The sequence below is a fragment of the Myotis davidii genome, unplaced genomic scaffold (assembly GCF_000327345.1).
Source record: "Myotis davidii unplaced genomic scaffold, ASM32734v1 scaffold348, whole genome shotgun sequence".
Classification (NCBI taxonomy): domain Eukaryota; kingdom Metazoa; phylum Chordata; class Mammalia; order Chiroptera; family Vespertilionidae; genus Myotis; species Myotis davidii.
In genome coordinates, this window is record NW_006298965.1 from 950,390 (window position 1) to 974,298 (window position 23,909).

General features: G+C 42.3%; 1 protein-coding gene across 1 annotated transcript in view; it reads right to left on the minus strand.

Annotated features, from left to right (window-relative positions):
- Positions 1–649: 649 nt before the first annotated feature.
- Positions 650–23,909, minus strand: part of OXCT1 (3-oxoacid CoA-transferase 1) — a 116,914-nt gene continuing 93,654 nt past the window's right edge. The window contains exons 14-16 of the mRNA XM_015571001.1: positions 17,399–17,488; positions 6,254–6,334; positions 650–802 (exon numbers count right to left, since the gene is read on the minus strand). Coding sequence (XP_015426487.1) covers positions 650–802; positions 6,254–6,334; positions 17,399–17,488 — 324 coding nt within the window. The remainder of the gene's footprint in view (positions 803–6,253; positions 6,335–17,398; positions 17,489–23,909) is intronic.

Sequence of the window (23,909 nt, forward strand, 5' to 3'; positions counted from 1 at the left end):
CCATCCATCCCTTCAACTCCCATTAGGTAGGTGATTGATAAATAAGCACTTATACTAAAGGCCAATTATTTATATTGCAGTATTATTCTCTTTGTTTCAAAAAGGGATTTGGAGATTTCTTAAATGGATACTCCCTGAAGAACTTATCTACTTTGTAGGTCAGAATTTTATGTACTAAACTTGTAGGATCTGCCTATTTTGTGACTATAATCTGGCGGTGTCAGAAGCCCAACATTCTAATAACTTCAACAGATGGAATAATCAGGCATAGAAGCTACTCAAAGAGAAATTCATAAGCCACAGATGGGCTTAAAAATAAGGAAGTACCAATTCTCTGAGTGAAGCTCACATTTTTCAGTCAATCAAGTTTAGCCACGGCTGATGTGTAACCCAAGAAGGGAGAATTGCAGGGGACTTTACAGAGAGTAGCTTAGAGTTCAAGCTCGCTAGACCTTCTGTTCCCAGCAGCTGCGGGTGGTCCTTCCCCTTCCTGCGTCAGACTCCAAACTCTGGCAGATGAGTCACAGCCTATTCCTGCTCCAACCTGCTCTCATCTGGAGGCCCCCTTCCCTCCACTCCTGTTCTCTGCAAAGGTCAACTCCAAAAATGATCACAAATGAATGGTTCATGTCCTGTAAACACCCATTCATCAAGCTGGTGACATGGGGTAAGTGGCTGGATTGTTCACAGAAACACTTACTGCGAAGTCACACCCGGTGCTCTTTTTGATGTCGTCCACTGTCAGGCCTTCCCAGAGTTCGATCAGAGTCAGCCCCTTCTTGCTGTCCACGTCAAACACAGCCTGTTGGGGCCAAGAACATGACAATGACGATGGCTATTACAGTGATTATTTTATAGCATGAAACAGAAACAAGCTCTCCAGTTCTTAAAGGAGACAAGACCCAGGACAAAGATTCTGAAAATCAGCCATGAAAAAATGTCAAACGGATTCTTACATCTTGGGGAGAATAAATGCCAGCTCCCTAATTGGCAATTAGCTGTGGAGCACCATTGATGCCAGGAGCCAAAGGAGTGTTGACTATTGATGCCATTTGCTACTATTATAACCAGTTTTTTGTTTGGTTTTGTTTTAAATGTATTTTATTGATCAAAGAGGAAGGGAGAGGGAAAGAGAGATAGAAACATCAATAATGAGAGATAATTATTATCGGTTGCCTCCTGCATACCCCCCACTGGGGATTGAGCCTGCAAACTGGGTACATGCCCTAACCTAGAATTGAACCATGACCTCCTGGCTCATTGATAAATGCTCAACCACTGAACCACGCCAGGCAAGCATAACCTGTTTTTTTGTTGTTGTTGTTTTGTGTGTGTGTGTGTGTGTGTGTGTGTGTGTGTGTGTTTATAATTACTTTACTTTGGTTAGGTCTAACAGTTCTGGTCAAATTTTCTGCCAAAACCGGTTTGGCTCAGTGGATAGAGCGTCAGCCTGCTAATGATTTGAAGGAAGAAAGGAATGGGGCAAAATAAGGAGGGAGGAGATATGTGGAAGGTGAAAGCACAGGAATGAGAGGGAAAAGCTGATGGATGCTCCTGGGTAGAGTTACAGGAAACAAAAGAAGGTGCTTGGAAATGGCTCAGAGTAATTAAAGCAAGAACTGTCCTGGCCCTGAAAGACCTCCACCCCCAGGTAAATACTAAACCTTTCCCTGTAAGTCCTAGTAAAAGCACACAGGTCCAAGAGGATAGACAGCATAGCGTGGGAATCTCCATCTAGAATGCAAATCACATGAAGATGCTTATGTTCAGAACAAGAGAAAGCCAAGCTCACTCTAAACATTCCATTACAACACTCTGGTTGGTAACACAAGGTGAGGGTAGTGCCCGATGGTAAAGCTTGACCTCTGCAGGTAGGTTCAACCTGTTGTATCTGATTTCGAACACATGCTGTCACACTCAGTTATGACAACTGGCGTGGAAGAGGCCCACAAAGTCACTTACTAAACTTCCCACCCAAGAATTCTTCAAAATGTTCTTCTGAAATGGGTGCCAGGGCTCTGCTTAGGATCTTCCAGTGGCAGGAGGCTCACCTGCTCGGGCAGATGTGTCTGGATGGGAAGCTCTGAGTGGGAGTCACCTGCTCAGGCAGATGTCTATGGATGGGAAGCTCTGAGTGGGAGAGCCAAGCTGCTTCCCTGCGACTCCAGCGTGCTGGGTCTCCAAGCTGGCCTCCCTCCAGCAGGCATTTCCTCTACGGTTTAATGGTCAGCTTCCTCTTCCTCAGACTTATGCACTAGGCTGCACAGATCACTCCTCTTCTGTAAACTGACCTTAAGTTCAGCTATTATTTGAGGGTTCGGATCTTTCCTTTCAGCTGGCTTGGAAGTAAACTCTACGCTGTCGCTTTGAAACATGCTCCTGGTTAGGAGGCTAATCTGAACACACAGGGTGTAGAAGGAAGAACCTAGGCTTAGAACTTTGCAATCTTTGGTGATGCTACCTTCACAACTGAAGATGTATATCAAAATCCCTGCTTCCCAGGGTTAGTCAAAGATACTAACCCTGTCATACAGGTCAAAGATACTAACAAATCACACCCTGCACACCGGGCATCCTGCCTGGACACAGCAGGACATCACAGGGGCTGCTACAGGAATGGTCTTTCTCCTTAACAGCTCACCTTATTGTCACCTGTGTGTGAACCCAAATCAAAACCCCCAAACACTTATTGTCTCCAGTTAATTGACATTTGTCCCCAGGAGCACAACATCAAGGCAACCAGTGACACAGTCTCTATTTGTGTGAAGAATTCACAGATAACCTAGTTGATTTTGCTGGAAAAGATAGTTTAAATTAAGAGGAAATATTTCAGCAGACTTGCTCTTTGTTTACTCATTTTTATGTTTCTAAAAAATATATTCGTTTTGAGAAGGGGAAAATGCTCATTTAGGAATGTCTGCGTGCTGCAATAGTTTATTTAACTCCAAACTGAGAATTAAAAAATTGTAATGGACTTTTCCTTTGCAGAAACTAGTCTGGAGTGCTGTTCGCACGGATTTCCTTTTACCTGTAATACGAACAACTGTCAATTTATCCACTTGGAATCAGAGCAACAAAGCCTCTGGATGGCGCTGTTACTGAGAACAGGCAGGGAAGAGATGGAAGAGAAGGTAACTGTGGCGTCGTGACCAGGCAGTTAAACATTATGGTAAAGTGAGTTATTGCTTTTAAAAAACTTTTATTAAAACTTCCATCAAATCCCAATTAGCTCTTGGGTTCATATATTGAAAAACCAAGTATCTGTTATTAAAAAGAGGAAAATTTACTTTGGAAAGATTTAGGAAGATTCCCATCTAGTGGTATAAAGTGCAAACAAAACAATATATCTGATAAAAATAAGAGGCTAAAATCTAAGAGCTATACAATAAATTGTTCAAGTGCCAAGGATGATACTGCAACTGCTTTATTCACGTGGCATATGAGCAAATTAATTATTTTATCGCCAGCATAAAAGGCTCCATATGGATAAAGCAGTTAATCACAGTCTGGGTGCTGGGAGAAAGGCACCTTTCATAATCTCCTTCTAGAAACAGGGAACTTGGAAATTAGGGTCATAACATCGCCATGGCCTCTTTCAAATGGCAAATGAATGGAATTTTCCATAAGAGCTGAAAACGGAATTCTAGTCCCAAGTCTGCTCCGCAGGGCTGTACACATTTATCGTCTTCAATGGCATTGCATTCTCATACTTACTCATTCAACAGACATTTACTGGGTGACTACTGTATGGAGCACAGGGGTAAACATGTACCACTCTTCCTTGAGGTACCAAACATTCCATACATGGCTGCCTGTCACTCAACTCATTTCTGCTACACACTGTCACCTACAGTTAAGGCTCCAATGATCCCCGCATGCTAATGACTTCCACAAACCTGTTCAGATAGTGATTTCTCTTCTGTGCTCTAGAACCACATCTACAATCGTTTGTCAGAAATACCTGACTGGATGCTAATTATTCAAGAATATTGACTTGAAAATGTCCAACCTGAGCCTCTTCTTTTCCTGCCTCCCACCATTCTGCCCCTTCTCCTCCTACAGTTCCAGATGTCACTAAGCGTACAACAGGTCGACCACCCGCTCGTCAGAAAATGTAGAAATCTCCTCTGCTTTAGTGTCCATGTCCACATCATCGAGTTAGGCTGAGATCATCATAAATCTCTCAGATCTGCTCCTGTCCTGTGGTTTAGGATCTTCATTTCTGGCTCAGAGCAGTGGAGGGGACTTGTCACTGGCCTCTGTCTCATCTCTTCTCCGCTTACTCTACTCAAAAGCTACAGCGCTCTTTCTAAAATGCAAACCTGATCCACTGTGTCCCCAGCCACTAAAAATCGCTGGAAGGCTCCCAACTGCCTTCCAGATAAAACCCAAATTTCCTAGCAAGGCATTCACATTCCTTCATAATGTGGCCCCTCACTGTCTTTTCAACATTAGCCTTCAGAACCTGGCTGTTCCACACTGTTCCACCTGTGGGTCCTCGCCTAGGCTGTGTTTTCTTAACACCTCCCAGGCTCTGCCCACTTTCTTCCCTTTGCCTAGAGGAGCTTCTTTGGTCTTATTCCCACTTATAAAATTCCTAGTTATCTTTCAAGACTCACCACTCAATCTATCAGTTTTCTCTATTATACAAGGAAAGTATAATACATTGAGGCAACAAAACTGCACTGTGTCCGGCAAGCACCATACTAAGTGCTGAATAAACAGTGATGAGTGAGATGGCAGAGCTTCGAGGTCATGTGAATACAGCGGTCAGTGCTAAGTCAGAGTAAGTACTGGGATTCGGAGAAGCTCCTGGAAGACTTGGGGAGGGACAGAGAAGACTTGTCAGAGAAAGAGAGAAATAGCTGAGACATAGAGATGAGCAGCAATGAGCCAGCTGGATGGGGTGGAGAGAGCATTCCAAGGACAGGGATAGGTGTGCAAAGTACCAGAAGAACACGGTGCGGGGATGTACACAGTTCGAAGCATTTAGTGTGGCTGAGTGGGGACATGTTAAGGCAGAAAGTGGGAAACTGAAACGGGAGGAGAAAAGGTACAAACTGTAAAATGCTTTGCAAAACACGTTAAAGCTTATTTTTACCACCTAGAAGCTTTCGCTGACACCCTCCCTGGCTGTCAGGCAGCCTTTCGGGATGTTCCCTCCTCAGCATCTGGCATGCGTCTCTCACGGTGTTCCAGCTGCTACCTGCTGCTACTGCAGAGGCCATGCTCTGCTTTCTGAGACTAATGCTGGGAACAGTCTGGTTCAGAGAAGGTGGCTTCATCAAGACACGGAATTGAGAAGACTACACCCTCCTCGCTCATTTATGAGAATGATGTCTTTCCCACACCCTCAGTTCAACTCTGGGTCAGAAAGAGGAGGGCAGACAACTGCCCAGGAGGCTGCCCTCTGATGGGAACAGCTTCTAGCAGCACCACCAGCCAATGCTCCATCTAAGAAGAAATCAATGTAAGAGAAACGTGGACAGCCCACTCTCTGACAGGGGCTGGGACACGAGAGAACCACAGACAAGATTCCTGGGTTCGCGGTGGGGCCTGTACTGCGATGGGCATCCAAATGACTAAAACCTATTTTTTTCTGAGCTTCCTAGAATAAAACCCAACAATTTGTACATGTGGTTTGGGAAAGCATAGGGGAAAGGTAGAAAGGATAGTCTTAACTTTGTATATATCATCCATCTTAGCAGTCCAAGCATAATGAGCAATAAAACTTTTCTTGGACTACATCACAGTCAAAATTACAAAGGGCAGCAGTTCAATTCTGTGTGCCTATGTCCATTTCCAGAGAGTTGCACATTAAGAATTCTACATTTTGAAACATTAACCTGATAAATTTCTCTATTTAGTCTACCCACGGACTATACTATTAAACTAATCCTATGACTACCAATGTAAAACACTTTCAGAGCGTAACAAAAAAAACTCTAAAAATTCTCTTTTAAAAAAAAGGTGGAGGCAGACATTAGAGCAGCGACCCACTCAACCTGTGGGTCGCGACCCCTTTGGGGATCAAACGACCCTTTCACAGGGGTCGCCTAAATACATCCTGCATATCAGATATTTATATTACGATTCATAACAGTAGCAACATTACAGTTATGAAGTAGAAACGAAAATAATTTTATGGTTGGGGGTCACCCCAACATGAGGAACTGTATGAATGGGTCGTGGCATTAGGAAGGTTGAGAACCACTGCATTAGAGGGAATAAAAGGAGAAACGAAAGCATTTACCTTTTCAGTGATGATGCGGTTGACACACTGCTTTCCAGTTAATGGCAATGTACATTTCTCCATGATTTTATGTGTATTTCCCTGTTTTCAAAAAGAAACATCAAAGAGAGAAGTTACGGGCTGATGTTTATCTAGAGCTGACATAACTGCAGGACAAACAGGGCTGTCCCCGAAGTGTAGGCTGATTCCACATCTCTGCACGCTCAGGCTTCCACCTTCTTTTCTGTCCCTAAAATAATTCAGGGACAACACCAAACGAATAGCCAAAGGCCTAATCATTTCCTTGGGAAACACCCTGCATGAACTTGACTTCTCACACCCCACTCCTTACATCGTGGAGCGAGAAATTTCACTTCTCGTATCCTGCTTCTTTTTCTCCTCTAGGGAATGGTCTTCTTGTAAGCATGAGCTTTATTGACCAAGGACAGGTAGGAAGCATACACAGAATTGCAAATCCCCTTTAAACATTTTTTACTCATTAAAAAATTAATGTATCAGCAGAAAACAGCAGTCCTCATCTCGTTCAGTTCTCTTAGATCTGTTCTCAATAGGAATCAATTTCAATTATTTTTAGTATTGTCTTTTATACTTCTATACATTTTCTTCTTACCTCTGTATTTTAAAATATAATGTTGGCCATGAAGTTTTTATGGATTAATCAATATTAGTTATTATCTGCTAACTTCTTATTGGGGCATATGAAGACTTAACTCTCCCACAAACCCCCAACATCCATCATCTTCATTCAGTTCCTACATAGCTATCACAACTCGTAGGTAACTTTACAGTCAGACTTTACATCACATGATGAAACGGCCGTGGAAAACTGCCCATTGCTCGGCCAGGCAGTGCAGTAAACCAGGATTAGATTCTCTTTTTTATACAGCCATTTGCTTTTCCTGAGCCTCATTTTGTTCACTGGTAAAATGTGTGAACTGGCCAAATCCACATTTCCCCCCAAAATTTCCTTCAGCCACAGTACGCTTTCTTCAAACGTAAAATGAAAGAGGGATTCAGTGTGGAAAGCAGGTTTTTCCCCACTAGCCTCCCTGCCCCCAATTCCCAACCTTCCTTTTCCCCCTAAAGTCCCCCCACCCGCCGTGGCCCCTGAGGCACATCTGTGGGGCACAGTTGTAACAACAGCTTGGACAATGATCTGCTCTTCAGATCACTTCCTTCTGATTATATCAGTTCCTTTCTAAGTAGCAAGCATCAGGAGCCCAGACTAATCTTTCCCTTGAGGCTGAAGGCTGACCTAGAACATCTATTAAAAATGGCTGTCAACTTCAGCGGGAAGGGGGGTGGGGGGAGGGTAAAAGATCAACCAAAGGACCTGTATGCATGCATATGAGCATAACCAATGGACACAGACACTAGGGGGGTGAGGGTATGTGCTGGGGGGTGGGGGAGGTCAATGGGGGGAACTCCTTTTTGGAGGGGTCTAAAAGCACCACACATGATGTCATCAGCATCCTGAGCCATCTCAATGTTTACCTACTTCAACGTGCACCTGCTACCTGGTTTACATCTCTCTGAACACAGCTCAGACCAAGGATGTGCTGTTCAGAGGCAAGGGCTTAATTAAGAAGATCTGACTCCTTGTGATAACCTGCCAAGGCACCAACACACCAGTAATTAACAGCTTTTAGTGTACTAAATCCGATGTGTGGCACAAAAGGTATTCAATACTTTTGAATGAATGAAGGAGATAGAAAAGGGAAGTCTATTGGGAATCTTGGATGGATTTCAAAAAATAACAACAAGCTCTATTACTTTAATTTAGTCAAAACTAGAGCTAAATACATATAAAGTGGTTAGACATTATACCTTTAATAACAAGTTACATGTTTGTAGATCTTACTGTATAAGAAAATTTATACCTGTAGAAATAAAACCTCATTTTCACTTCATTCTTAATTATCTATTTTCCTTTCCCGATTTCAGTGGAAGTATGCACATGTCATAGAAGCTTAGTTAAAGAGCTTAAGTTAACGATAAATGTGTGAACTTCTACAGTTATCAGATCTCCTTATACTTTTTTAAAAATATGTTTTTATTGATTTTAGAGAGAGGGGAAGGGAGAGGGATAGAGAGATAGAAACATCAATGAGAGAAAAACATCAATTGGCTGCCTCCCGCATGCCCCCTACTGGGGATCGAGCCCGCAACCGGGACATGTGCTCTGTCTGGGAATCAAACCAGTGACCTCTTGGTTTATGGGTCAATGCTCAACCACTGAGCCACCATGGCCAGGCAGGTCTCCTTACATTTAATGTAGCTGAATAAGGCCTGCCACAACAAATCCATGTCTATCTGTGAGTGAAGTGAACAATCTGTGAGCCTCTGAAGAATGTTCTCTGCAGGGAGCTCTTAATCTATTCTCATTATTTGAGCAAAATCTACATCTAGTGTGATGATATAGATGCAAGTGTCCAGCACTTAGCAAGTGTTCAAAGTGCAGGAAGCAGGATGGGTTGAGCTAGATGCAAAATCCTAAGGTTAGTGGGGTCTTGTTCATCCTAATCATTCTGCTTCTTTCCCCACAAAGAGATGCCAGATGAGGCAGAGGAATGCATGTGAAGTGTAGAATGCTGAGGCTCCTGACCTCAATGTGCCCCTATGTGCCAGCTCCCTCATAACCTAGTGAGGAACGGCGTCTCCTTCCTCCACCTGCTTCTCCAGCTTTTCTCTTTCCCCCCTTCGTCACTGACAGGCCTCATGCAAGACCCAGGAGTTCACCCTCTTGACTTTAAATAACTTGGGGCCTCCGTACCTTCTATTACTTGCTTCATGGTGATCTCAGTTTAACACTTTAGTAGAAGACAATTCTGGTTAAATGGTAATAGATACCCTTGTTATCATTGCAATAAGCTCCATGCTATCCTGATAAACTTAGTCCCGAATAACAAGCTCTTTTCACATGATGTTTGCACTCGATGACAACATTTCATTCACCAGAGGCAGCAGAGCATTCCCAATCCGTAAGAGTCTGCTTTACATCAAACCCCATTTTATGCCCACATTTTCTGTTCAGTGCTTCCTAAATGTGGCTGCAGCATATGTCCCCTTGGAGGCACCTTCTTTGGGAATGCCCTCGTGACAAGCTGAAGGTAAATTCTGGAAGTTGGTTGTTCCTTAAGAGACCAGGTCTTGAAGCCTCTGTGCATGCTACCTGGAACACACATCACCGTGGCCCCATCACCCCACATTCAAGTGGCCACACCTGCCTACCCTCAGGACTTGGCTCAGGTGCCATCTCCCTCTCCAATGCCCCTGCTCCGGTGTCCAGACACCCCAGTGCTTCCTTCCCTCACCGCACATGCTGTCACCGTCAATCTCCCTTCACACCCCACCCCAACACTAGACTCCAGCTCACTGAACGCTGAGATGATTTATATCCACATCTATGCAATGAGTGGAGTGCCAGGCAAGCCACAGTGATCAAAACTGCTGTCTGAATATTGTCATTTTGATTCGAGGAACTCTGAGTGTGAGATGTAAAGCACCATGTGACTGGGGTTTAGAGACCATTCGAGGCTGCTTTCTGGTCCTGAAACACATGTCTGTACCATCCCAGCATCTCTGAGCTCACTAGGAAAAGCACAGCTAGGAGGAGTGTGTGTGTGTGTGTGTGTGTGTGAGAGAGAGAGAGAGACAGAGAGAGAGAGAGAGAGAGAGATGGATCTATTGCTCCACTCATCCCTGCATTCACTGGTCGCTTCACGTATGTGCCATGACTAGGGATCGAAACCACAATGTGTGTGTGTGTAGGGGGGCTTGTAAGACTGAGAAACAGAGAAAGGCATGATCAAAGGAAGAAGCACAGACATCTCATGACTGCAGAATGACACATGCAGCTTTACACACAAAGAGAGAAACAGTGAATGACAGTCCCTCCACCGCCTCTGCTGCTCCTCCTAAGTGTCAAGGCTGCATCCATCCCCTAAAAAGGGGGCTACAAAGGCAGGACTTGTCAAGAGAAGACTCAGTACCCTGTCTGGTGGCACACAAAAACCTAGACAGCCTCTCTCTGGGCTGGCCAACATCCGCTGACAGCAGCCTGGATGTCACCGCCCTGGAGTCTTCCTTCTTCCTACTGGTCTCAATGCCTAAACCAAGTGAAACAGCTCCCATACATATACAACAGATATCAAAGATTGGGGCCGCCGTATTACCAAACACGTGACTGTCAAATCGCCGTGGTGACTGATGTGCTACATAGAAAAGTGGGATTTGCCAAATAAAGGAAATCAAATCGCCGTAGTGACTGATGTGCTACATAGAAAAGTGGGATTTGCCAAATAAATGAAATCAAGGTATACTGAATAAAAAGACAAGAAGGTGCTGTTACTCACACTGAGTTTACCCTCAGCGGGTATCTGTGGCCTTTCCCCCTATTTCGTAGGGTTTCCAGCAATCCACATGGGACTTCGCTAGAGAGACTTGGCGGGCGCTAACGTGGAGGGCGGTTGCTCTGACAAATGGTTTCTATAAGGCAGATGTAATAACCGTTTGTGGTTACAGGCACGTTCTCAAGGGGAGGACTCGCCAAATGAGACAACACACACAGCGAGCCATTTCCCTGAAAACACTCTTCAGGGCGATGAGACTTAGAATAGAAAATAGAAGGCCATTGTTCTTCCATATAATACAGAAACTTTTATCATGGCCTTTTGTTCTCTCTACTACTGCAGGGTACAATCTCTGGCCTAAGGATGCAGAGCCCAAGGGTGAACAGGAATCATTTTCTCTTTCCATTCATGAATTGTCCTGGTAACTGAGAAAGCTTTTCTTAGCATCCCCTTTCCCTTTAAGAACTGTGCACACGCAGTCATAGAATTTAAAGTATTAGTTTAATTAAATTCTAGAAGGCATTTTAAAGGGGCTTGTTGGTTGCTGGACTGAGTTCTGCTGTTTTTCCACATTTTAAGATATTTTGCAGGCATTTCCATCATTCCGGGAGAAATAAAAAGGCGTTTGCATTTTTTAAAGGTGAATATTCTTTTCCAAACAGATCCAGCCATGAATTATTAACAAATTATAAAATATTGACAAGCTTTTATGAATGGAAAATAATTAAACCAGCGGGAACTATGTTACATATCATTTATCCTAACAAAGGAAGGTTTATCTGGGGATTCTTTTCAATGTTGCTGAAAATTATCTCAAAAATGTTTCCCAGTAAAGAGTTTCTTAAAAATATCCTTCATATAAGTTGGCTTTCGGTAACACATTTGGTCCAAAATTAACAGGATTAATAAACCTCATTTATATTTTATAATTCTTATCCCCAAAAAGTAAAGACAAGTTCAACAGCATCCAAGATTTCCATATGACACCTTCACTACCAGACACAAGTTGAGCTTCATAAAAACAGTGTTCACAAAGATTTATTCTCAACTTTCATGACAATATAATTACAATTCTTTTGATCCCTTCAGAATGCAGACCTCCTACTGTAATAAAAATAAAATCCAAACCTGTTTTAGAAACAGAGCTCTCATTTATGTTCTTTAAAACAGGTACCCAAGCGTTGCTTGTTTCCAATAAATGACAACTATAACTGAACTTCTTTGCTTTTGTGCTCGGAAAGCTATACCCTTAGGAATACACCTCCAGCACCGATGCTGAGAACAGAATACTTTCCTTTCCACTGTTAGTGGTGATGGTACTCGCCAGACAGAAACGTTTAGCAAAAGAAAATGGAGGCCCAGCAGCAGAATACATGGGTTCTCAGCTTGGTTTTGCTCTTAATTTTGCACTTGACTTTTATCAGAATATTTAAGAACCATGAAATACAGTTTGTCTTTGAAAGGGAAACAATAAGACCTATTTCACAAGATTACTGCCATGATAACATAAAGGCAGTAAGCAGATAATTGCTTGGAAAGAGAGAAAAATGCCCTATATGTTCAAAGTAGCATTATGATTTGAAGAATTAGTGAGTTCCACAAGTATTTTGAGTCCTACTGTGCATCAGGCATGATTCTCATTGGTTGTTAGGATAGACAGGTCCCCAGGCTGACATTCTAGTGAAGAAGGCAGATGAAGAAGCAGGGTAGTTGAGAAAAGCTTCTTTGGTGTTTTGAGCAAAGACCTGAGTGAACTGAGAGAGCGATCCACGCAGGTCCTAAGGAGGAGCATTCCAGGCACAGAGAATAACAAGGCAAGGCCCCTGAGACAAAAGGGTGTTTGGAATGTTCCAGAAACTTACAGGAAGGGAGCATGGTTGGAGCTCAGAGGATGAGAGGGAGAATGGTAGTAGATAGAATCAGAAAGGGGGATGGAGTCAACAGACCACGGAGGACCTTAGAGACAACAGTAAGGACTTTGAACTTGAATTTAAGTGAGACAGAAAGCCATGGAAGGTTTCTGAGATGAAAAAGAAGTAATGTGATTGATTTCTATTTTTAAAACATCACTCTGAGCACTGTATGAAAAACAGACCACGCACGCGCATGTGTGTTTCCACCCAACTCTTTTGTTTGCTCTTTGACAACAGGAACCTAATTGTTAATCCCTCAACATGCACCCCAGTGCCCAGTCCCTCAACCTGCAACACTAGGACCAAGCTCTGGCCCATCCTTCAGGTCTCCAGGCAGATGCTGCATCCCATGGACAGCTCCCTTATACAGGAACTGGGTGCTCAACACCACACTCTACTTTGATACCCTCTTCTATTTTAAGTATTGATTTCAATGACTCTCTCCCCATGAGCCTCTCAGCTGCCTAAAGGAAAGACCACATCTTTCCGATGTTTATTTCCTCAGACCCGATTATGATGCTTGGCACCTGGGACCTGGTCCTCCATAAATATTGGATGCCTGAATAAATAGGTAAATCAACATACTCATACAAGGTAATTAGGTCTAAGCAGAAGGAGAGTTTCAGGGAAGTGAGAACGATGTCACTTGTGTGTGTGCTGCTGTTGAGGTTGGTGTGGAACAAGCAGGTGGAGCTGTGGAGGTGTCTACTAAGGAAAAAATACAGTTCTAGCCGAAACCGGTTTGGCTCAGTGGATAGAGCGTCGGCCTGCGGACTGAAGGATCCCAGGTTCGATTCCGGTCAAGGGCATGTGCCTGGGTTGCGGGCACGTTCCCAGTAGGGGATGTGCGGGAGGCAGCTGATCGATGTTTCTCTCTCATCGATGTTTCTAACTCTCTATCTCTCTCTCTCTCCCTTCCTCTCTGTAAAAAATCAATAAAATATATTTAAAAAAAAATATAGTTCTAGACTCATCAGGGTTCCAGTGTACAATTTCAGTGTGAAAATAAGGAGTCTGGAAAGAAAAATAGTAGTTGGTGCCAAAAATTTAGATACCCTCTTCTAAATTTTGGGCAGCCAAGAAAGGTATAGAGGATGAGAAGAGCATAGCGACAAGGATGGAGTTATGAGGAATCCTGACAGGAACGGGTCTAAGCAGAAGGAGAGTTACAGGGAAGTGAGAATGATGTCACTTGTGTGTGTGCTGCTATTGAGGTGGGTGTGGAACAAGCAGGTGGAGTTGTGGAGGTGTCTACTAAGAAAAAAATACAGTTCTAGACTCATCAGAGTTTCGTTGTACAATTTCAGTGTGAAAATAAGGAGTCCAGAATGAAAAATAGTAGTTGGTGCCAAAAATTTAGATAGCAGCCAAGAAAGGTGTAGAGGATGAGAAGAGCATAGAGGCAAGGATGGAGTTATGAGGAATCCTGACAGGAACCCATGAAGAAGGGGACAGGGCACCTAGGGATCCAGGCTGGTGGGGCAGCTCTGTGAGCCTAGCAATATGCTTTACAAGCCTGGGCCCAACATTACTGCTGCAGATAGCCAGAGGGGGGTAAAGAAAGTTCAATGAAATCTGCTTTCCCATTAAGGACATGGCTCAAAAATTACACACATTGCAAATAGTCAAACGCCATTGACCCAAGCTTGGTCACATGGATGCATCTACATGCAAGGGGTTCTGGGAATGTAGTCTGTACCTGGGCTAGTATGTATGTGCACAGGTAAAACTTGGAGAATTCTAATACAGAAGGGAAGAAGGGGAGATGGATCCTAAGAGACACAATTTGATTTTCAGATTGCGTTACCTACTTTGCTAATACCTGTCTCACCAAAGCAAAGTGTATTTTGACTCGCTAAAATGGAAAAAGAAAAAGAGGAAATTCTGAAACCTAAAGCTTCAAGTAAAGGGCAGGTGTGGGCGGGATGCTAGTGGAGAGGTAGCTTTGGTGAGGATGTGACAGGTATGCTATGATGAACACAAGCTGGATGACACTGAGGGAGACCCCTACCCCCACCACTTACCCAGCAAGTTTCTCACCTGCCCCCGCCCCAGTCTTCCTTCACAGGGCCACTGAGAGGCTCACGAGATTCAGCACGTGCGATGCCAAGCAGAGGGCCCTGCACCTAGTGAGAACTCAAACTGTTACTCATTTCGTTTGTTTCTTCCCATTTTTCAAATGCAGAAGAAGGACATGTCAAGAGATGAAAAGAAGCTCAAGAAAGAAGGTGGCTGGACACCACAACACTGGGCCTACTTTTCCATGTTGCCTGCAACCCTGATGTCTAAGCTTATAGGGAAATCATGCCGCAATGCCAGGTGCACACCAGTGCCTCCTGTGGGGTCCCCAGAGGCAGCTTTAAGGCAGGGAAGAGTTGGGAAGGTTCCTCTAGAGCAGCCCTGGCAGGCAGCCCAGTTCCAACACCAGCAGCTGCTGGCTGCTTGCAAAGGCTGGCAAGGAGAGAGCTTCCTTTGTCTCATTAGAGCAGCAACAACACAGGCATGCTTCTAAAGGTCAGGTAATGCTATAACGATAAGCCACCTGCATCTGCTCCCCTATGAGGAAGTGGTACCTGAAAACCACCTAGCAGCCCCACCCTCTCAGAAAAACATGCTGCCTCAGGATATGAGATGAAATGTCTTTTCACGACAATGAAAGTTTTAATCCTTCGTGGCAAATGTTTCACCCTTGTGTCTTACAAAACTCACAGGACTTCTCCCCTAAGCTGTTCACTTAATCATTAGGCAGAAGTTACCTGGCATGTCTGCCAGAACAGATGGTTACCTGGAGAGGCTACCGGGAGTGAAAAACCTGTCTCCCCTCCATCTCCTCTCCAGCCTCTACCAACCGTTTGGCCAGTAAAACATGCAGAAGAGAAGCAGGAGGTCTTGGAGCTGGGCCAGTAACAATGAGTCCAGGTGAACAACAGACAGGAGCAACCACACATCCTGGACCGCGGATAGAAAGTGAAGCTGGCAAGAAGAGAAACCTCTCTGGTTAGTTTTCAAGATCTTATGTCTGAACAAATCACTGTTATTACTTTAATCATAAATATATTTTTGTTAGTTTATTCAAGTGAAAGTATCTAGGGAAAAATATCTAACTTCAGTTCTGTTCTAAAACTCAAGGCCATGTCCCATGGAGAGAAGAAAAAGAAGAAATGGTAACAAAAAATATCTTGCTTCTGTGCAAAGCTTTAGAAGGGATTTCTAATCAGAAATTTGAAGTACTATTTCTTTTCCTCTATCAAAATTTCCAGCTGAGGTGAAAACACACACACACGCATTTAAAACAAAGAGAAAGAGAATTTCTAAATAGAGGCCTAATGTTTTGAAAACAACTGCACCAATATAACTTAAAATGAGTCGGACTGAAGTAACCACAAAAGGAAAGTCAGAAAAAAGTGTTGTCCAAATAGACATAATGTTCCAGAAAACTGGACTTCATTTGCATGCTTGGCATCCTTCTGCCTCTGAAACGAGGTACTTTGGATGCTTCTGCAAGGCATCTCTTAGAAGCAACCTGTGCTGGTTTCATTTCCAATGTTTCATATTTATGCTCCACTGCTCACTTCCCACTGTTTACTAAACAGTTTATGATAATCCCACATTTATTACAGTTTTTACAACAGAGCCATTTCACAGCACACATCTCTCTGTAACAGAACTCCCCACGGGAAGCAAGTCAGAAGCCAATCTTGCAGCTCCATGATCTCCCCCTGTGCTGCACCGCTCAATGAGAACAGGGCCAACTACCACTTCCACTCAGAATAGCAGGTCTCAAGGTAGGAACAGGCAGCATTTGCTTTAAAACTAAGAATTTTAAAGAATACGTGGAAATGGACAAAGGGCACAAAAAACAAAGAGGGCACCACCCAACAGCAACATTTCAAATCATCCAAAGTCCCTGGATTCAGGTCAGCAAAGCAGTTATGCTCAGCCGGTCCCAACACATTGAGTTGGGAACAAGGAAGAAAGTTACACGGATTGCTCTGAAGTTAGAAAACTGGGCTTCAGAGTCAGGGACCCCCAAATCTAATCTCAGCTCCACCAGTTATGTAGAACTCAGGCAAATTACTTCACTTGTCTGAAGCTGTTTCTGGAACCATGAAAGATGCCTATGATCAAGTTCATGTGCTTGTACACTCAACAAGTGCTTAGTGTGCTGTTGGCACGCAGTGAGCTCAATACATGGACACTATCATCATCACTAACATCACCATCATCTTCATCTTTATCACCACCAACATCATCATCACCACCATCATCATCATCACACCACCACCATTGCCATCATCAAATGTAAGTTCCATGAGGTCAATGATTCAATAACTTTTGTCTACTTTTGGTCAGTGCCTAGCACTTAACAGTCACTCAATAAATATTTGATGATTTGTTAAAATAAAAGTATGCTTTCTGTCACCTAGCCCACAATTTTCTAACACCTTCTCCAAATGGCACCTCACAGCCTTGGTAAGAGGCCATATTGTCCATTTGAAAATAACTGTTGTTAAAAGACCTATATTCTGCTATGTTTTTCATTTTTCACAAGGATAGCAACCACTATAATCATCTTTAAAACTGAATCAACACATCTGCCTGGACATCTTTTCATTGCTTTGAAGACGCTATAGCTTTGACTTTGGATGTGTCTACAAGGCAAACAGTCAAAGAAGGTCCTGATATTTGTGCTTCATTCAAAGTTAAACAACCATGTAGTAAATGATAGTAAGTAACTGCCTTTATTTATAATCTTCCCCTCAAAGTATAAATGCTATCAACTTGAATAAGCCAAAAAAAAAGGGGTTGGGGGCATGGTCAGGTAACCGGGCGTATAGGATTTGGGTGTATTGAGAATTTCCAAAAGCTGCATGCGTTACCTTTGCAGAGTGCTCCATGGTGACCACCACCTTGGTTTTGGCACTGGACACCAGGTCCATAGCACCTCCCATTCCTTTCACCATCTTCCCCTGCAAAACGGAACCAGAAAATAAGAAGTAATTCTCTAACTCTCATTTCTCTAGTATGTGGCAGAACAAAAGTAACTTGCAAGAATAAGCCACTGGAATAATTAATGAGGAAAAAAATATCATTGACCTTCATTGCTTAGTACATGAAGGTTTACAACCTTAATATTCCATTTTTCTTCCATTTTAAACGCATAACCGTCACTACAGAGTCTTTAATTATAGACCCTTTCCAAAGCTCTCCCTTGGATATTGTGTAGAATAAAATGCCATTTGGTGGTAGCCTGAGGCACTCACGGTATTTCCCTAGTCATGAGTAATATTAAAGGTGGGTCTGTCTTTCTAAAATGACATTTATCTTGCTCTTAGAAAAGCAAACCAAAGCGAAATGACAAATAGATTCCTGCTCAGCAAAAACAGAAAACAGGCGCAGAGTTCAGGGTCCTTTCGCCATTACCACTCTATTTTTGTCCATCTGTCCATGTCCTCATTCATTAAACATCTCGCAACCACCTGGTATGTGCCACACTCTGAATAATTCCCACTGTCTTCTCTCTCGTGGTTGCAGAGTTTTGGAAAAAGCAAGTGTTTCCAGAGATGATGGAATAAATTTGCATTCTAGTATATAGAGGAGAATGTCTTCTAAGATTGAAAACTCCTTAATATTTTATCTATTTTTTTTACTCCAAGTGCTTTTGCTGATTTGATAGTAAACACTTCCAGGGCTCTCAGCTCCGTTCCCATAATTTCGTAGCTATAAGGAGATTCAGCAATGCACTCACACCTGGTTTTAAAATAGTCTCAATCCCCTGCTTTCAGAAATATTTTAGAGGTGCCCTAACCGGTTTGACTCAGTGGATAGAGCGCCGGACTGCGGACTTAAGGGTTCCAGGTTCGATTCCGGTCAAGGGCATGTACCTTGGTTGTGGGCATATATCCAGTGGGGAGTGTGCAGGAGGCAGCTGATCGATGTTTCTCTCTCATCGATGTTTCTAACTCTCTATCCCTCTCCCTTCCTCTCTGTAAAAAAATCAATAAAATATATTTTAAAAAAAAGAAAAAAGAAATATTTTAGAGGTCAATGCACCACGGCATGAACGTGAGTTAGATGTGCAGCATAAAGGGGAGGAGCAAGCAGTTGGGATGCTTTCGTGGTCAGGAGCCACCACTGCATGAGATGGGCAGCAGCTGGCAAGGCGTTGGGGGGCAAGAAAGGAGCGGAAGGTACAAAATGAGTCTTCGCACACATGTAAGTTTGAAGTGAAGCCAAATCCATGTGGAAATGTGTAATTTTATACTTCTATCAGCCATGCCTTCATCCCTAGTCATCTGCAATTTTACTACGTTTGGCACCAGGTCATGCTATTTCTGTGGACAACACTGATACCTCGTGGAATGACTCATGGATAAGTCAGAGAGGGAATCAATGAATGTCTAGCATAAACTCCAACACTAAGGAAGTCTGAGACTTTCAAAGCGTCAAATGACACAAAAGTAAGTCCATTTTCATATGCCTCAACCCACTGTGCTGAGAACATCGGCCAGTCTCAACCTCCACACCCTGTGTCCTGGGCAGACTCTAAGCGCGTAAGTGCTAGAAGAATGATGAAGCCAACAATAAATAATAATAAAATAAAACCCAGAAAACCAAGCTAGTGTGTTAAAAAGTCCTTGCATTTAAAAAGAAGCATTCCTGAATGCAAATATACCACAGGCAAATGTTGTCCCCCATGGCACAATGAATATAGTAGAAACTTATGAAAGCCTCAGACTCTGGCCAATTTAGGTGGATCTGAATTACACATTTTAAACCGTTGTCCATTATTTCAGAAATAGTGATAGAGCGCCTACTGGGTACAAACACTGTGCTGGTAGGACTACAAGGAGCTCTAAAACATGGTGGGAGAAATATTTTGTTTCTGTTAAAAATAAATTCTTGTGTGGCCCAATGTGAATGCACAGCCCTCGTTACTCAGAGAGTCAGGTGGTCTGATGCCTCATCTCAAAGCACATACTACAGATTTCAAAGCATGATTTTCATACTTACAGTCAAGATTAGGTGCAGGACCTGAGCTCTATCCTACTAACCTGCTGGGTGATGTTGGCAAAACACCAAATCTCTCCGACTTTGGGTTCGGTATCTATAAACCAGGAATAGGCATATCTGCCCTATGGCGGAGCTATTGAGACGAGTGCATGAGATAATGTGTAGAAAATTGTGTACTATGTAAAGTTTATAAATGTGTTGACGTAAATCTTCATCGGTCAGATTAGTTTACTGAATGTCTAGTATGAACCTGGCCCCGGACGAGGTGCTAGAGTTAGAGGTTATCAGTGCAGGTTTCTTTTCCTCATAAACCTTACTTGAGGGAGGGAAAGTATCCATGAGTAATTCAAGAGACTTGGACCCAATTTCCTTCCCCTAAAAGAAGCACACTCGCCCTCACTGGTTTGGCTCAGTGGATAGAGCTTCCACCTGTGGACTGAAGGGTCCCGGGTTCGATGCCGGTCAAGGGCATGTACCTTGGTTGCGGGCACATCCCCAGTAGGGGGTGCACAGGAGGCAGCATTAAGGGTTCCAGGTTCCACCTCTCCCTCACCACAAGGTAGAGCTAAGAGCCTTTCCCCTGGGTCCTTGTCCTATTCAGTATGTCATTCTATCACAGTAAATTTCAACTTTTTCTCTTTCCTCTTCTTTTTCCTCTTTTTTGCGTTGTCAGTGCTCGGATGAATGAGTGGATGGACACACAGGTTAAACTAACATAGGTATGTTCCCATCTGGCAGAACACAGGAAAGGCAGCTGCAGGAAACAGAGACGGAAGGAAGAGGCTGGGGACTGCCAGAGGGGGTATTTCACAAAAGTAGTCTTCCAGACGGGAAAGAGAACAGCGGTACCATCTCATCCGAAGCATTGCCAGGAAAAGCCTTCAAATATTTGGTTTTTCTATTACTTTCATGATGTTCATTGTATTTGAAAAAGAAAAGAAAACATTTCCCTCCATTTGGATTTTCAAATGATTTCTGAAACCGAATCAGTGACTAAAGGGAAACAATTCACTCTATTTATACCAGCAGGGGGAAAAACAACAACACAGGGCTGTTGTTTCCATACAAAAACCATATACCAACAAATTGGGAATCTGAAAGAAAACGAATAAATTTCTAGAAACATACAATCTTTCAACACCAAATCAAGAAGAAACAGAAAATCTGAGCAGACCAATTACAACTAATGAAATTGGAGCAATAATAAAAAAACTTCCAATAAACAGAAGTCCCAGACCAGACAGCTTCACAGGTGAATTTTACCAAACATTTAAAGAGGAATCAACACCTATCCTTCTTAAACTATTCCAAAGTATTCAAGAGGAGGGAAGGCTCCCAATCTTATTTTATGAGGGCAGCATTATCCTAATTCCAAAACCAGATAAACACATTACAAAAAAATAAAACTATAGGCCAGTATTCCCGATGAACAAGATGCTAAAATCCTCTACAAAACATTAGCAAACTGAATCGAGCAATACATTAAAAAGATCACACACCATGATCAAGTGGGATTTATTCCTGGGATGCAAGGTGGGCACAATATCCACAAATCAATTAGCGTGACACATCACATAAACAAAATGAAGGATAAAATCATGTGATCATATCAATAAATGCAGAAAAGTCTTTTGACAAAATCTAGCACCCATTATGATAAAACCTCTCAGAAAAGTGGAAATAGAGGGAACATTTTTAAAGGCCACAAGTGACATACCCATAGCTAACATCATATTCAATGAGGAAAAACTAAAAGCAAGATCAAGAACAAGACAGGGATGTCCGCTTTCACCACTTTTATTGAATATCGTACACAGACAAGAAGAAGTAAAAGGCATCCAAATAGGAAAGGAAGAAGTAAAGCTGTCATTTGCAGATGATAGGATTACTATGTAGAGAGAACCCTAAAAATTCCACCAAAAATACTACTGGAACTGATAAATTCAGTAAAGTAGCAGGATACAAAATAAATATCCCAGAATCAGTTGCTTTTGTTATTGTTATTGTTGTTGTGTTGATCCTCACCCGAAGATGTTTTTCCATTGATTTTTAGAGAAGAGTGGAAGGGAGGAGGAAAGACAGAGAGAAACATCGATGTGAGAGAGATACATGGATTGGTTGCCTCCCGCCTTCAACCAAGTACGTGCCCTTGACTGGAATTGAAGCCAGGACCCTTCACTCCGCAGGCCAATGCTCTATCCACTCAGTCAAACCGGCTGGGGCTCAGTTGCATTTTTATACACCACAATGAATTATCAGGAAAGGAAACTAAGAAAACAATCCTATTTACAACTGCAAATGTGTTGACGTAAATTTTCATCGGTCAGATTAGTTTACTGACAAACAACAACAACAACAAAACATCTAGGAATAAATGTAACTAAGGAGGTAAAAGACCTGTACTAAAAAATACTATAAGACACAGAAAAAAGCAATTGAAAAAGACACAAATAAATGGAAGCATGTACCCTCCTCACAGTGACCTCCAGGCACTGGCCCATAAAATCCTCAATCTTTTTTGCTTTCTGCAATCTGGACACTTGACCTCCAAGGTAACCTTGGAAAATACTGAGCTTTCTTCAGTTTCAGTCCTTAAAAGACTGTGTGTAACAGAGCCCCCTTAGAACCATACTGCATTGTTCAATATGAGTGTGGGGCAGGGGCGGGGCAAGGAGAGCCAAAAACATATAGGGATGCTAAGCCACTGAAATTGAGAGGCTCATTTGTTACAGCAGCCAGCATGAGTGATATGATGATGTGGTGCCCAAAGGAGTTCTATGGAGGGTGAGAATTCAGTGTAGAATGAAAACCAAATGCTACATCTATCCAACAGAGCAGGGCCCTGGAGCAGGCCTCTTAAGGGTGATATGTGGAGGTGGGTATATGCCAGGTACCGGGATACGTGGAGGTGGGTATATGCCAGGTACCGAGCTAGGCACTGTAATGCACCTCTATTCAAATGTCCGACACACTGCTTGGCATTGTACACACATGAGATGCTGACCTCACCTCCATCTTTATTTTCCTTCTCCAAACCCAACTCCCTATTCTACATAAAAAACAAGAAGCTGATAAAACAGCGGGGTTAAGGAGGTAAAAACATGCCTTAAAATAAATCACAAGAGAGAAAGTGACACTTGGAGAAAAATAGGCCTAAAATGAAGAGGTTTGGGGGGCATGCTTGGAGCCCTGGACCAGAGTGAGACAAAGTATGGTTTTCTCTAAATCTCATCAGCAAACATGCAATTCTTGAATGGTGCCACTTTCGTTCTAAAACGTATTCTGCCTAGAATAATGGAGAAATGATTGCTGGATACTCATTTCACAGCCAACTCATCTTTTTGCAGTTAAGGGCTGACCCTGATATCAAGGATAGAAAGATAGAAAGAATACTGAGAGAGAGAGAGCTAGAAATGTTGCATGCACCGTAACAGATACATATCTTTTCTAAAAAAAAAAAATACTAACTCAAGTATCATCCTTAAATCATAAATATTTATTGAGGGTTTATTATAAGCCAGGTACCAAGATAAAATGAATATAATTACCTACCTTTTTCTAGAAAATAGAAATTAAAATCATCATTTTAAATATATTCTACTTAATTTGACACTACTTCCTAATATTAGAATTTTTTTAAAAAGAAACTCTGGTGATAAAGCAATAACATTAAAAAACCTCAGAGCATCAAAGTACAAACGTTAAATTGTACTTCCAAAGAAATAGTCACTCAAATTCTAAATATGACCTTTGGTGACATTTTAAGGTTTTAATACAATCTAACTGTTCTGTGAAGTGCTGTTTAAAATAAACATACCAAAAATCATTCTTGCCATCACCTTTAGCATTGGTATATAAATAATAATAATAGCTTATATGAAGATTCTTTTTACTTCTAAATATTCCAGTCTTAAGTTGGAAACAAGTTACAATATAGAAACAATTTTTAAAGCATTTTAAACTAATGTTATATGCCTCACTGGAAAATGTGAATCGATTGGATGTAAAATAGAAAGATAGCTATGCAGTGATCTATTAATAAAACCAGGGCTTGCTCAATATTTCACACCACAATCTACATGTAAACCTCTTGATTTCCGTCTCACTTCCTTATTATTAAAAAATGCTCTAGGAAAGAAAAGGACCTCTAAACACATTCCCAGCTACAGTAGGGATGAGGGAAACTAGGGCACATAATAACATTTATTGAAACACAGAGAGACAGGTTATAACTCCATTTATTAGGGAAAATAAAAGATGTACAATCTGGCTTAATTTAGCAAAGTTATGACAAAGTTACAGCGGACTATTTCTTTTTTCTTTGTTATACTTTGCATTCGAAACCAAGAAAAATGCAAGTTTCTGCTCAAAGAGGAA